Here is a 16,005-nt window from a genome sequence, read left to right as displayed (position 1 = left end):
CCTTTTCCTCACTCTAGTGTAGATGCTCCCGTTACTGATTTAAGTTCACTGGGAGCGGCAGAGATCGAAGGTAGATCACCATCTTCAGGTGGATGTTCAGTTTTATAGCCCTTGGTTTTGGGGTACCAGTTTTATAGCCTTTTCTTAATTTTCTACCTGATTCAATACTTCTGTTCAGGACTAGGAAACTGGCATACAGAATGTGCCCATTCAAAGAACCTGGATTCCTGCCAAGTCCTGAATACCATCAGTGTCTTGTTGTGGATGGACAACATGAGAATAATGTGTTACGTAAAAAATGGAGGGCAGAATATTAAGCACGTCTTCTGTGGAGGGCTCTTGTTATCTGGTTCTGGGGAATAAATAGACTTGTACTTCTTTTGGCCCAGTGCACACCAAGCAGTTCAAATGCTGTGGCCTTGAGTGCAATTCAAACCCAGACATCCAAACAGAGTGTTCATCCTGGGTTGGTGTGCCATCAACTGGGGTTGACAGGATGACAGCTTCTGTGCTACCAGGGCAGGTGCTGTGCTGTGTAATACCAGATCCTGGTGCACTTTGGTCCGATGTGTTGCCCCTGTCATGGAAAAAGTTTTTATCCCTTTTATTTCTCTGCTTCATAGTGTCCTCCTGAAAGGTGTTCAAGGTTTGCACATAGGTGATTCTCAGAAATATGTTTGTCATCTCTTTCAACAGATGTCAGCCTTCCTTGACTGCTTCTTATAAATTCTGAGAAAGTCTTTGGATAACTTCTTTTGACCCTTGTGCATCAGTTTTTGCTAGGTTTAAGGTTTTGGATGGGTTTCCAGTGTTGCTGTGGTATAAAAGATAGATTTCACCAGATCCATGTTTGCTTGTGCTATGTTTGTGGTTTTGGTTGTTTCCAGTGTTCTTGGCAGCAGGAAAAGAATTCATCTGTGCATGCTGCCATATGGAGATTTTTCTTTCTGTGCTCCAGTGATCAGAGAGTTAGTACCTTCTCTTGCCAGGCACCTGTTGTTCTAGACTACTTCCAGCCTTTTTCAAATGTGTGTACTTTTCCCTTAAATTTCCTTTCTGTGCCATTTCATCTTTTCATCAGAATAAGGTAAAGTTATGCAGGATCTGAAACAAATATTTGTCTTCTATTCCCATATTTTCAGAGAAATTATCCTTCTATGTCTTCCTTTGTTTGTAGGCAGCCTAAACAGTCTTCTAGAAGCAAGAGGGCTTCTAGGAGAGTTTTTCCAGATGAGCCTTCTCTGGGTTCTAAAGGGGAAAAGCCTTCTTTCCATGGCATTCAGCCACTCCTACCCCTTGGCCAGATTCTGCTGTCCCTATGACTCTCTTCCTTCCTGGCAAGAGATAACCACAGATGCTTGGGTACTTTCCATTATCCAAAATGGTTATTTTCTGGTCTGGAAGTCTTCCTTCCATCATTCCCAGGCCTTCCTCATTCTCCTTGTCAGCTCCCACATGTTTCTTTGGTTCTTGAGGATCTGGTGGTAAGGAAACCATCTAGCCTGTCCCCTTGTTTCAGCAGGGAAAAGTTTTTATTCCAGTATGTTTCTGGTTCCCAGGAAGGAGGGGTCATGGAGGGCCATTCTAGACCTGTCTTTTTTTTCAACACCTTTCTCAAGGTTCCCTCTTTCTGGATACCATCTCTTCAGACACTTTTCCTTCTGTTGCTTCCTTGAGCCTTTCTGGTATCCTTGGATTTGAAGGACTCTTACCTCCGCATTCCTTTTCACCCTTTCTTCAGGAGATTTTTTTGTTTCCCTGTTTCTTTCTTTTATTAACAGGTCTGTGCTTTGCCTTTTGGCCTTTCCTGCAGCTCCAAGGTTCTTTATCAGATGTCTAGCCCCTGTGGTAGGCAGACTTCAGGGAATTCAAATATTCCTTTATTTGGATGACCTTTTGATTCAAGCCCCCTCTCAGCAGCTCCTACTTCAGAATTTACAATTCCTGTGCTGCTGCTTTGCAGTGTGAGGTTTCACCCTCAATCTCAAAACGTGTTGACTCCTCCTCAGGACCAAGTGTTCTGGGTTAAAGGATTCAGATTATTCCAATGTTGGCTTTCTCCTGCCTCCCAAGGTCTTCTTTTTGACTTATTTCCAGTCCCTTCTTCCTCTTCCCGACCTTCCTGTAGTGGAATTTCTTTGAGCTATGGGGTCCATGGCATCTGCCATTCTGATGGGTTCCCTTTGCCAAACTCCACATGAGGAAATTTCATTGTTATTTCAAAACTGTTTGGCTCAAGCAGTGCCACCCAGTGGAGTGTCTCATACCTCTTTTGCCTTGTCTCGAGCTTAAGCACTTCTGGTGGATTTACCAGATTTCCCAGAATCCAGGTCTGCCTTTTCCTGTTCCTACTCCGGTGCTGTACACAGATCATTGTTGGGGAGCATCTTCCAGCAACCTTAATATCCTGGGTCTTTGGTTCCATCAGCAACTGGCAGACCATATCAACATCATGGCGAAAAGGGGTAGCTCTCCAGGCTTTTCCCTCTCTATGGGTTCCAGGTCCTCGTAAGGTTTTTACAGACAATGCCACAGTCATATGGTACATCGACAAGCAAGGGGGCACAAAATCTTACATTCTTTTGCAGGCTGGCTCTTCAGGTTCGGGAATTTGCAGTCCGCCTTCACTTGGTTCTTCAGGCGGTTTACATTCCTTCGGAGGACAGTCTTATGGCAGACTTTTTGAGCAGGTCTAGGACACATCTTCACAAATGGATGCTTCATAGAGAGGTGTTTCTAGACATTGTACATTGGTGGGGTACTCCACAAGTAGATGTTTTTGCCTCCCTGTAAACAGACAACTTCCTCAGTTCTATTCTGTTCGAGTACCAAGCCTTTTGGCTTGGAAAGTGTATGTCAGTTTCTTTTTCTTAGGAGGGGATGTTTTTGTATGCCTATTCCCCTTTTTCTCCACAACCAAAAGTCCCACACAAGATCATGTAGGTAGGCCCAAAGTCTTGCCAGTGACTCCCTTTTTGGCACAAACCGCAATTCTTCCCCCCTTCTATTTCATCTGGCCAGGGACAGTCATCAGAAGTTACTTCACAGGATGGATCTTTTCACATAAGACAAGGGATCTCTCATTTGCCCTCACTTGCCCACCCTTTAGCTAACACTTTGGGTGATAGAGTTCAATTCCTTTTGGGCACCAGCATGCCTTGAGTTTTGCAGGAGGGCAGAAAACCCACTGCTAGAATATCCTGTGTAAGTAAATGGAAGAGATTTTCTGTTTTTTAACTCGAGCATGATCCTGGACCCTTTTTTGTGGGGGCTCCTGTGGTCTTTTATTTGTACAAGTTTCTCCATTTTAGAATGGCATATTCATCTGATAGTTCTTTTGTCAGTCTTTTCCACTTGTCTGGCTCTGAATCTATCTTTGTCATCTAGTTTTGAATTCAAAAAATTTTTGAAAGGAGTTCTTCATATTCAGCCTCCAAGAAATCCTATTCTTCCTCCTCCTTTGGACATTAATTTTTTTTCTTGAGAAATTGACCTAGTCCCCTTTTGAGCCTGCAGTTTCTTCTTTCCTACAAAATTGTACTTGGAAAACTGTGTTGTTGGTAGCTCTTACCTCTGCCAAGAGATTCTCTGAATTGCAAGCATGGTAATTCCACCTTTTTTGTTTTTTTCACAGGCTCGTGGTCTCCCTTTCTACCAGTCATTTTATGCCCAAGGTGGTCTGTGATTTCTCCTCGATTCAGACCATTCATCTTCCTTCTTTTTTTCCTATCTCCATGGAATCCTAGTGAGAGTTCTTCACACCTTGAATTTACATAAGCAGCTGTGATATTTCTTGGACAAGACAAAATGTATTAGGATATCTGGGCAGCTTTTTGTTTCCTATCATGTCAGGAAATTGGGTTTGGCAGTATCTAAGCAAACCATCTCCTCCTGAATTTGTAAGGCCATTTCTTTTCACTATTTTCATGGCAAGCAGCACTCCTCTTCTGTTTTTGCTGATTTCCCAAGGCAATGGTCTCATCTGTTTTTGCTTTTTTTTAATTCAGGGGTCTGGATACTAGATCCGTCTTTGGAAGCTGCTACTTGTTCTTCTGTTCACACTGTCACCAAACATTGCAAGTTGGATGTTATTTCTAGAGTCAGGGTGGATTTGGCCAGGGCCGTCCTATATGGGTTTTTGGAGGGCTCTTCTGTGGCTTCCTCCTGCCATACTTTGCAGTAGCTTTTGTCTCCTAAGAGTGGAGTACTGCAACAGTGAGAAGGAAAACACATTGTACATTTGTGTAAAATCTTACCATAACAGTAGATGTCCTACTTCTCACTATTACAGTATTCTGTCCTTCCCTTCTATACCCTGTTACTTTTTCCTTTTGGGCGAGAGGTCTTTCCTTCTTGTCCCTCCCCCTCCCATTCACTTCCTGGATGTACATGTTGGTTTCCTCTTGGGTTGCTGTGGTGGTTCTGGGGCATTTCAGTCCTTTGGATTAGGTGCAAATACATCATGTATCTACCTTACACCTTGCACGTAGGACACATGTCTGATGCATGGCACCCAGAAGGTGTAAAGGCTTTGTTATGCTGGCCAGATGTTCATCCGTCCTCTGCAAGATATCCCAAGAGCTAAGAATACAGCAACAGTGAGAAGTAGGACATCTACTTAAACATAATGTGTAAATCTAGGCTAGGCTTGCTGTTACCTAACTCAGCCTCTTCCCATTCATGTTGTACTGTACCTCATCCCATTCCCTGTAAGATTTGTTACGTAGAAACTGCCCTTGTAGGCTGCTTTTGGGAGATGCTGAAACTTTCATCTTGTCTTGTGGACTGATGTTTTGGGTTCACTCATTGGGGGCTTCACTTCCTTTTGTTCACAATTGATCAATAATTTAATGTTAATGGTTTACTTTTTTATTTTGTAATTCTGGCAATAATAATGTGGCATTTATGTGATAATTAGAATAGACCCATCAAAGAAAAAAGAGTAGAGGTTATAGACTTTGGCCTCTGGATTGGAAAAGCTGGATATGTGAAGATCTTTCTTATTGCAGTCCAAGTAGATATTGAAATTATGATAGGCTTTTGTGTAGGAAAACTTGTGTTCAGCAATTTAACTTCATACTGAAAAATGTTTAATTTGTAGATAATTATGCTTTTTCTGGAACCACCCGTTTGTATCCAGCAGCAAGGATCCCCACCAGGCTGTTAGTATATTACGGTAGAGTTTCTTTATACGTAATAAGCTGTTCTAATTCTCAAAATAAATAAAGTTTTTTAAGAGGACCTAGCATCCATAAAGCAGTGACATTTTTGAAAGTTTAAGGATAGTTGTAGCTTTTCTTCAGTAAACTAAACATTTGTTCCCAGAATAGCTGTTAGCAAAAGTGGCGTGGTTTGATAAAGGCATATGGACATTAGGAATTGGGAAAAGGCAAAGAGAAATTTTAAGGTAAATAATGGCTTGGGGGTAAGGAGTGAAAGCAGGAAGAGGGGGAGATTGGTATTATTGGTATTATCTAGTAGATGGAAATTTGGCGTCTCCATTGGACAAGTAGTCATGTTTCATTTGATTGCATTAGTTCTACTTGCTGTTTTAACCATTGAATGGTACTGATGTTTTCAGGCTGATTATTTGTAAGGCTGTGTGTGAAAATTCTGTTTTATGCCTTGCAGAAATCCCAGGTGAAAAAGAAAAAAGCAGAAGTTCCCAGACTCCAGGTGCCATGTGGGTTCACATGGGATGTCAGTTTGAGTACACTTGGTGTAACACTTCAGGGACAAGAAAAAGACAGTACATCAGACAGCAGCGATGAGGAAGAAACCAAGGTAGAAAACGTGTGTCCCTCAGGTTTTGTTTTCATGTAAAAATATAAATGTTTGATTAATTTTGTCCTCTCTGTGGCCATGTACAGCAGCAGTACTCTTGTACAAAGGTAAGGAGACAGGGCTTCATTGTATAACTGCGGAAAATCATTGACAGTAGGTACTTATGCACCGCAAAACTATTACAGATGAGAAAACATTACTTCCTGTATAATCTTGCAGTTCATTCTGACCTCTGGCAAGAAGTACTAAACGATAGTGAAGTAGAGAAAATGTTTTTTTTCTAGACTTTTGTCAGTGCCTCAGTGGTTAAATATAACTATGATCAAGATTGGAGTACTTGCATGCTGCCTCTTTCTTACAAGTCAACCACTAGTACAACAGGTACTGGGCAAGTGTGTATGGGATTGCTTATTTCTTTCATTCTCATCCATCGAGTTCTTTGTTTAAATAAGCACTAGAGCCAGTTTAAGAATAACAGGAAAAAGTAATAAGGTAAGCAAATTTGTTATGAATGTGTTTTGATTTGCTTTGCTTTGACAACTATTTAAGCTCAGAATGCCACATAGCATGCATGTTTGAATGTGGGGCGGGGTCAGAGTGGTGGTGGATTCAAATCCATATTTGAAGTTTAAAGCATTGTGTTTCCATTTTTTCTTGTAGCACATAACACACATTTGTTGTTGTGCTGATTTCTAGGTGAGAATATTGCAAAGTTGAATTTGTGACAGTTTCAAGTTTACCTTTTTTGTGCCATCAAACCTTCTTGATGGTATTTATTAGTTTACATTTTGATTATCAGAATGTCCACTGGGTTTTGGCAGATTTTCATTGAAGGCCTAGGGAGAAATGTAGCAGTGCTATAGCAGAGGAGGAAATGTAGCACTATCTGAGATGATACAAAACCATTACAATGCAGAAATTGTAAGGAGATATAAAAAGGCACACAGTATTTACAGCATAAGTTTGAACAGCAACATCATATTTGATATAATTTGTTCATGTAAAGTGGTAGTGAGTCCCACATTGTTTTAATTGAGTAAATGGAGAAATTCCTGTTTTCAGCTGTGGATTGTATTAGCTAGCATTCTCATGACTAATGATATATAGAATAATTTCAGGGACATGAACAGTTTATTCTTTGGAGAAAAATGCTGCTTGTACTGCGTGTATCAGTAGTGCCTTTTACTGTACCCTATGTTGTGGTCTTCATGTTTTGACAGATGTCTTTGTTTATCTGTTTGATGTATCCATTATAAAATTATTTGCAGCTGAGTACATTGATGTATGCCACCGTATCATTAAATGCACTATGTCATCTATAAATATTGAAATATATATAACCACTTGAGGCTTATGGCAAAGGGCCCATTTACCAGACCGCCTACTCAGTTAAAAAAAAAAAAAATAAAGTAGTCATGTATGGCACTAAAATGTTAGTCACAGATTCATAGATAAGTACTAAGTGATCAATCTACAGACAGTTACACAAGCCTAGCCAGAAATCCAAATTCAGAAGTTCCATAAAGTTCTTGGATTATTTTACCCCAATGTATTCTGAAACCTCAGTCTTCAGCAACACAATTGCTAGCAATCATACTATGCTTTGGTCATAGGCTTGCCTTTATATCTGGACAATTTTTGCAGTGCTGTTGTGACTACTGTCTACATTTCTCTCCATTTTTAATTCAGTATTTATCTTTCCAGTTAAAGACTACTAAAAAAGAGAAGGAGGCAAAAAAACGACAGTTGGAGAAGGAACTATGCAAGGCAGAAACAGCTTTGATGGACCCAACACGGCAACCCCAAACAGCAGATGACTTTGACCGATTGGTGCTTGGCTCTCCTAATAGCTCCATAATTTGGTTACAGTATATGGCATTCCACCTACATGCCACAGAAATAGAGAAGGCAAGAGGTGTTGCTGAGAGAGCCCTCAAGACCATTTCTTTCAGGTAATTAGAAGAAAAGTGCTTCAGAATGTTTATTTTTTTTTTCAGAACACTGTAGTTTCTTTTGTATAAAAGGTGTTTTGCATATTTAAGATCAGGGACGTTTCTTGGGGAGTCCTGCATTCATCCCGTCTGCTAACCAAAGTCAGCATTTTTTTCTTCTGAAGATTCAACACATCACAGGCTGGCTATAAGGACCATGCTCTACCCCTTAAGCCTGGCATTTTTTTTTATGCCACTCTCATTTCAGATCTTGAATTTTACATGTTAAAATGTTTCCATGCTTTTTTGCAACATTCCTCTGCCCACCTTGCAAATGTTTGCTAACCCTAACTTGACACTTTACCTTGCAAAAGCACTTCCAGTAACACTACCATTCCTTAGAAAAAAAGAAGCAAATAGTTTCAGAATGTTTTCACTAAAAAGTAGTGTTTGCATACCTGGCAGATAACGAGGCAAGACATATTCAACTGGTGTAGGACAATGAGTTGAAACGCTGACATAAGAGGTAGCAGTCCAGCCCAGCTCAGCCATTAACAGATGTCAAAAGAAGCTTCTGGCCTACTTCTGCCAAGAGGATATCTGTAGTTCACAGTTCCTTGCCAGGATACTGGCTTCATTGCACAGCCACAGCTTTCACCCAGAGTAGTATGGGAAGGCCCAAGGTATGGTGGTAGGCTTTCTTCAAGCCTTCCTAAAGATCCACTTCAGAAATGCACTCCCTCACCATCTGTAGGTGCTGAGCTTGTCCTCTGCTAACAAGCACTTGATCTCTCACTCGTTCTCCAGTTCATTGAACAGTGAGGTGCCTGGTGATGGCACAGTCCTGACTGTGTATATGGGCCTGACCCATGGTGGGTGTCACCCTGCACCCTGGTCATATTGGTTACATGAGCCTCTGGTCTGATCACACAGAGAGGTCTGAGGATCCACCCACCATTTTTTAAAGTCTTCATCTTTTGTGCAGTAAATCCCATTTCAGATTTTGGTGATTGAGGGTAGACTGCCCGATAGTCCTTGAAGCATGGGATCCTCAGGGAGGTGGGCCTCCAAATCATTTACTTGAAGCTCAGAACAGTGTTTCTCACTGTCAAATCCTTGGAGAAACCGCCTCTTCCAAGGTTGTGTGGTCAAATGGCCAATTGATGTTCCAACACAAAATAAACAAGTAGGTGAACCTAAGGCCATTGCACTCTGAATGGAAGTAATGCTCATTTGGCACTGATCCACAAAATACAATCTTCTGTCAGCAGTTCATCCCCCCCCCTCTGCACTCCTTTCCTGAGATCTAGTTTCAGAGGGAGTGACTGGGCAAATACTTCTGGAAATAAATCTGTTTGCTGTTTGGGGCTATTTGGTTCCTACCACTTTTGGTTCAGCAGAACAAGAACAAGATGGCAGTGGGACCCATTCTGTCTCTTTCCCTTCCCTAAGAGAGTTCTGCATGCGTCCCCACTTGACATTAAGAAACAGAGCTCATTCTCATTGCCTCTGGCTTGCAAAGGTGGGCATGGCATCAGGTTCGAAGGTACATGGTGCTGCATGAAATCCTTATGGCCTCTGTGAGATGCATTTAGCACCACTTCAGGGCTGACTGCTTGTGTAAACCTCCTTAGTGCAGCGGATTTGCTGGTTGGATTCTCGAAAGTGATTGAACCTACAAAGAAATGTTCCACTCAGCAGGCTTGTGCCACTAAGCAGAAATTTTTCTCATCTTGAACAGATTAGTACTCAGTACTGCTCCTTGCAAGTACATTGTGATTCTCAGTTATTCCATGATTGTGGTGTTTGTCTTAGGTTTATCTGCACATCATGAATTTATGGAGGGCAAGATTTGTGGTGTAACATTCGTGGGACAAGTGGATTCTGAAATTAGTTTGTCTCATTCCTTCTTTGAATAACCCTTCTTCCATGGGTCGGAACATTTTGGATCTTCTAGCTTGGTGGTGTCAAAGTGAATTTCTTGGAAAATACTTTTTCGTGATGACACATATGGAATACATTGAGCCACTGCTCCTGTTTTGAGAGTACAAAATGTTTCCTTGTCCTATTGTAATTAAAGCATACCTTTACATTAAAGACAAATTTGTTTGAAGAGTGGTCGTTGTCCTGGAAGTGTTTTTGCAAGGTAAGGTATTTGTTTAGAGTTAGCATGCATTAGTAAAGTGGGGAGTGATAATTGTACATCTGTCTGTCTGTGTATGTTATATATTACCTTCCTTTGATCACAGTTAGTTTTACTTAAGATGGGGTATCCCAAAGGAGGCAAGAGTTAATAAGGGACATACAGCCTTGAATAACCTCAGAGCTTTCTTCCCACCAAAGCAAGAACTGAACTGTTTCTTCAACTAACGTCTGTCAGTTGTAAGGTTCATGCCTCTTCCTTAAATGTTGGATAGATAAGTATCCACTTTGTGGACCCCTTTTCTCCTCTTACTTGTTCTTAAAAGTTTTATGATTATTGTCAAAGAGAGGAAGATGTGTGTAATTGCAGATTCCTCAGAGAGACCATTATTTGAAGTGTTATTTTTGCTTAAGTGCTGAACAGAACTGGAAGGACTTTTCCATCTGTCAGTCATTTGTTCCTGTGACCCTAAGACTTAAGGCTTCTTAGGACTTAAGTAATCGTCTGTTTTTGTTAAAATCGCCTTGAATGAAAAGCTTAAGCTTATGTAAGGTAAACTGGCCTATGAGTCTCTGTCTATCAACATCCCTCCGATGCTGAAAAAGAAGTTTAAGAAACCCAGACCTTGAGACTTCTGTCCATTCAGACCTGGTTGTATCTGTTGCCTTGATGATGCCTTGGACCAGTCCTGTTCCTACAGCTGCTCCCTCTCTTACAACCCCATTGGAGGCTGATGTGGTGCAGCCATCTGACAGTGCTGACCATGTCTGACCAGTCATCCACTTTTAGAGAAAAGGGGAAACCTCTGCTTATTTAGAAGGGACATGAAGGATCTTATGAGAAGAATCGCAGTTCCTTGATTGAAGTATATGCGAATTCAGAACACCTTGTTTTGTACTGGTAGATGTCCCACTCGGATGTCTAAGGACCTCCGAAGGAATGTCAGTATTTTGCAACAGGATTTTCAAAGCCATTATGTCATTGAAGTCTCCATTTTTTCCTGCTGCTGCTACTCCAGAGAGGAGGAGGATTTTGAATCTGACTGGGATGATTCCTTTACCCATTTTCCCTAATGGTTTATGGTTGTGGTGATAATACCTCATCTCTTGATTCCACCTATGAAGGGACTCTCCTTTCAAGGCACCATCATAAAAGTTATGCAACATTTTCAGTGGGAAGGTTCCAAATTATTTCATGTTCTGAAAAGATTGTTTTAGAAATTTGAGTGCCTACACGCTGTGCCATTCCTCCTGTTTTAAAGTTTTTTTGGATGTTTTTGCTATTGGCTCCTTTAATCATGAGTCACATCCACCTGCATCAAAGAAACTGGACATTTTACAAGTTTCCAGTGGCAGTGAAGGTCTTGTATAAGAGTCTTACCTCAGATCCAGCTGTTCACTGAAAAGCCTACAGCAAAACTCCTTTCTTTCTCTAAAGTTTTGCCCACCAATAAAGACAGCAGATATATTGATGGATTCAGCAAAAAGATGTACATCTCTGCCAGTTTGTCTTTTTGGGTCATAATACCAAACTCGTATGATTAGATATTTTTTTGTAATTTCTGAGTAATTTGTGTAATGTCCCCTCAGATTTGGAGGACTCTGACACAAAATCTTCTGCATTGTCTTTTCAGCTCTGCTTCTGAAGTTTCTAAACGTTCTGTTAAATGCAGCTGCTTCTGGGTCTGTTTCTCCTAGATTGTCATGGCTTAGACTTCAGCCATTACCCGCGGATGTCAAAACTATGCTTTTGGAACTTCTGGATTCCCTACTGGATAAGTAACATCTTTTTGAATCTATTGATGAACTTTTCAAGAGACTTCAGGAGAAAGTTAAGGTCATGCAAGATTTTAAGCAAATCTTAATTTCTCCTGTTCCTAACTTCCAGATAAACTGCCGTACTAAGGTTAGTCCTTTTGTTGACAAGGAACACAAAACATCTCAGAAGGGTTAAAAAACAATAAAAGAAAGTTTCATGGCAAGTCCCAGCGGGATTCTAAGGTTTCTAAACTCTCCTTTCCTGACAAACCAGCTTCCTTTTATAACTGTCAGCCTTTGACCCCATTCCCTTCCACGTCAGCCATTCCTATGTTTCTAAGTGTCAAATGTTATTTCTAGTCTTCCAAACCAAACCGAATCCTTTTATTTAACTATCGGCCTTTGACCCCATTCCCTTCCACGTCAGCCATTCCTAGGTTTCTGAGTCTCAAATATTATTTCTAGTCTTCCAAACCAGGCAGTCCATAACATCAAACAAAACTTCTGTTCATCATCCAAAGTGGTTACCAAATGTCTTGGATTGCTCCTTCTTGACAGGGGAAAATATAATTTGTACCCCCTTATCTACTAAAAAGAGGCTTTTATTTAAGAATGTTTCTAGGTCCCTGCAAGGATGATATTTGAAGTGCTATTTTGAATCTTCTCTCAACACCTTTCTCAAATTTTCAGATTTAATGATGTTGACCTCAGTCCTTACCTCTAATGATGTTTCCCCAAGCATGTTGATGACACTGGATTTTAAGGAGTGCTTATCTTCACATTCCTATTAATATAACACACAGGAAATTTTTATGGGCCTGTCTCTCTTCAGATCACTTTTTCTGCTTTACCCCTTCATTTTTCAGCTGCACTGTGGGTATTCATAGTGTCATTGCCTTTTGCAGACTTTGAGGAACTCAACTCTTTCCTTATCTGTTTCTGCTCCTTCCCTAAATATTCTACTTAGGGATTACGATTTTGTTATGAATCTTCTGAGCAATTCTGGAGTTCACCTTGGACCTTAAAAAGTATTGCCTAAGTCCATCCCAGGGTCTGATTTTCATAAGATGTAGACTCCGTACTGTGTCAGTGACAGCTTTCCTTCTCTTCCTCTGGGATTAGTTTCAGAACCTCCTTCCCTTTAATGTGACCTCAGCAAGAGAGATTTTGAGAACCCTCGAGTACATGATATCAAAAAATGTCCATAGTATCTGTATGTCAGACTCTACATTAGGAAGATGCTGTGGTATATCAAGTTAATGACTTAAGGTTATCAAATCCAAATTCACACCTGTGTAGAGTGGAATGTGATACCTTTAGCAGCCTACACACATCCCTGTATTCCAGTTCTGAAAACCCAAATTAAAGCATAAGAAATGTAAATATTTTGGTAGCAATATAAGCTTTTAAAATTGTAGGAATATTGATGCCCATTAGTAAGGCATATTTTAACAGTGATTAAGCCACTGCATTCATAGTCTTTCCAGAATTCTGTAATATATTATAATGCACACACAACTAGAATTCTATTTTTTGCTAAACATTCACAAATTGTCATATCTTAAAAACTGCACAACTTAGGCATGTATTATTAGAACACTTTTATTAACCAAACATAAGCTTTCATATAACATCAAGAAATTCCTCAATGCATGTTTATTGAAATCTTTACAAAATATGAAAACATACACTTAATTGTGTAATTAGCAATATAAATAACACTGAATATCTCTCAAGATGTGCAATTTACAGTTTAAATACAATGACCATTTTCTTCAGCAACATCCAAGGTTTCACCTTATGCCATGCAATAGCTTGAAAGTTGCTTGGTTTTGAAATACTGAGTATATATGGAAATATTTCTTGTTTTCATAATTAACAGCAATTTCTCCAGTGTAGTGCAATATAAATTGAGACTGGCAATGAAATATTCAGTCTTCCACCATGGAATTTCATACAGTGCAACTCTGTGGCATGCAGGTGTCCATTATAAAAATATAAGCATAAATATGAAAATAACGATACCTGGCAAACAATGAATTTCTTTACTTTAGTATCACTGTAGGTTAACAATCTTAGTGTCATTTTGTTGATAATTCCTTACCCTTTGTAGTACTGCTATTATTGGTAAGTCACTTGGTTAAAAAAGGCAGACTCAGAAAAGGTCTGGATGCCATAAGGAGCTACGGGTGTTAACTGGAAGTGTATGAAAAGGTGTGCTATAAGCTTGAATTTCTTTGATGGATCAACCAAGCTTCATTTTACCTACGATTGCTTTTTCTGATTGTCTCCTTGCTGTTGGAGTTCGGGGGGGGGGGGTTGGGATTTGGTCAGCAAAGATTGAGAGAAGTGACCATAATGTAAACTGCCTCTGTTGACTAGCCTTAATTGCTTTGGACACAACAGTTCAATGAGACCTTGTTCTTCAGGCTTTGTATATCCCATCAAAAATTAACACTGTGGCAGATTTATTTAAGCAGATCTAGAGCAGACCCTCACAAGTGGATGCTGGGCAGAGGGGTCTTTCTGGACATTGCTCATCATTGGGAGTACTCCCCAGCTAGATATTTTTGTCTTCACACACAGCAGAACACTCAAGGCTGTTCTGCTCCAAAGTGTCATGCCTTCAGGCTTGGAGAACAGATATCATTCCTATTTCTTGGAAAGGGAGAGTCCCTTTATCCATACCCTCCACTTCCTCCAATTCCAAAAATCTTGTTGAATCCCTTTTGTCTCAGACAACATTGGTTTATCCTTCTTTCACTTGGGTCGTGGCAGTCATCACTAGTTACCTCACAGGACAGACTTACTTACACAGAACAATGGCTTTGTAATTAACTCCCACCTACATACCACCAATTTGACACTCTGGCTATAGAATTTTAATTCCTTTTAGGCACCACTTTACTGAGGATGTGCTTAAGGTTCTACAGGATACTAGAAAACCAACTACAATGAAATCTTGTTTCTAAATGGAAAAGTTTCTTTATTGTGCCTTAGAAAGAATTAGGACCTTTATCTACTGGGTATTCCTAGTACTGTTTGCTTGTGTGAGTGGCTCAAAACTGGACTGACATCCTTTAACATCAAAGCACATTTGTCAGCCATTCCTGCCTGCATCTGAATCCACCACTTTTTTTTTCTCATTTTGAGGTCAGACATTTTATGAAAGGCATTCTACACATCAAACCACCAAGGAGTGATATTATCCCTACCTGGGATCTGAACTATTGTCGTGGAGAAACTTAACCTATCTCCTTTTGAGTGTGTTCCATCTTTGTGTCTAAAATTCTGAACTTGGACTACTGTGTTGCTTGTAGCTTTTGCTTTTTGGGTGTCAAAACTGCAAGCAGTGATGGCCATTTCACCTTTTTTCTCATTTTCCATAAGGATAGTGTTACTGTTAGAATTTAATCCATCCTTTCTGCATAAAGTAGTCAGTGGGATTTATTTGTTAATGAGCTTTTTGTGACTCAAACCATCAACTTTATCTACCTTTTTTCTCCCTCCGCAGAACAAGGGAGAAAGAGAATCTTGTATTTCTTGGTTGTAAATAGCTCAGATTTTATTTTAGATAAAACCAAAACTTGCCATGACAATAGATGTCTGGCTCATCACTGTTGCAGTATTGCATCCCACCCTGTTTTCCCCCAATCTTCATTTTTGGGCTGAGGTAGACTGTTTTTCCTCCTCCTTTTTGAGTTGTGCATACATATATACATGCATGCATCTTCGTCTGCTTTTGTTCCTTGTTCTAGAGCAAACAAGTCCTGAAGTGTTTCATGCCTGTACATCCCTCATGAACCTTTTGCCTTTTTTGGGATGTGGCCATATGTCAGACTCACAGCATGAGAGGAATACGCCTAGGCTTTGGTATGCTGGCCAGATGTACAGCTATCCTTTGCAGGCTAGCCTATCTGTTAGTAATACTGCAAAATTGATCAGTCTGATGTTTACTGTTAATTTCTTACATAGCTGTACTGTGTGTATATATTTCATAGACATTATTTGTTAGGTAATATGCATTGCATCATATTAATATTAACCTTAATATATTGAACATGTCATGGACTTGTATTTCAAAAAGAATGCCTTATTACACATTCTGAAATGTGTGAAAAGAAAATTTCTGTCATACTCGTGTTTAATTTTTAAACAGTCTGTATATATATCTGTCTGGTTTCTTAAGTGGTATTCTATATGTGGAGAGTTTAACATGACTATTTACAATGGCTGTCTGATATTTCTGATATTTCTTTTGCAGTACAGTTCTGTTTGGAGACAAGACTGAGTGTCTCTGCCTTTAACATTTTAGTAGCATTTTCTGTCCCTTATAGCTACTGACTTTTAAGCCATCGCCACTGATATCCCTATTCATTCGCCATCATCA

At 40.0% G+C, this 16,005-nt stretch overlaps 1 protein-coding gene across 1 annotated transcript in view; it reads left to right on the top strand.

The window, feature by feature from the left end:
- Positions 1 to 16,005, top strand: part of PDCD11 (programmed cell death 11) — a 1,563,481-nt gene that overhangs the window by 1,439,766 nt on the left and 107,710 nt on the right. The window contains 2 exon segments of the mRNA XM_044056566.1: positions 5,632 to 5,784; positions 7,489 to 7,736. Of these exon segments, the coding sequence (XP_043912501.1) occupies positions 5,632 to 5,784; positions 7,489 to 7,736 (401 nt within the window).

Source organism: Protopterus annectens, chromosome 14.part0 (genome assembly GCF_019279795.1).
Source record: "Protopterus annectens isolate FY-2018-M chromosome 14.part0, PAN1.0, whole genome shotgun sequence".
NCBI classification, from domain to species: domain Eukaryota; kingdom Metazoa; phylum Chordata; order Ceratodontiformes; family Protopteridae; genus Protopterus; species Protopterus annectens.
This window is presented reverse-complemented; position numbering and strand designations above follow the sequence as displayed.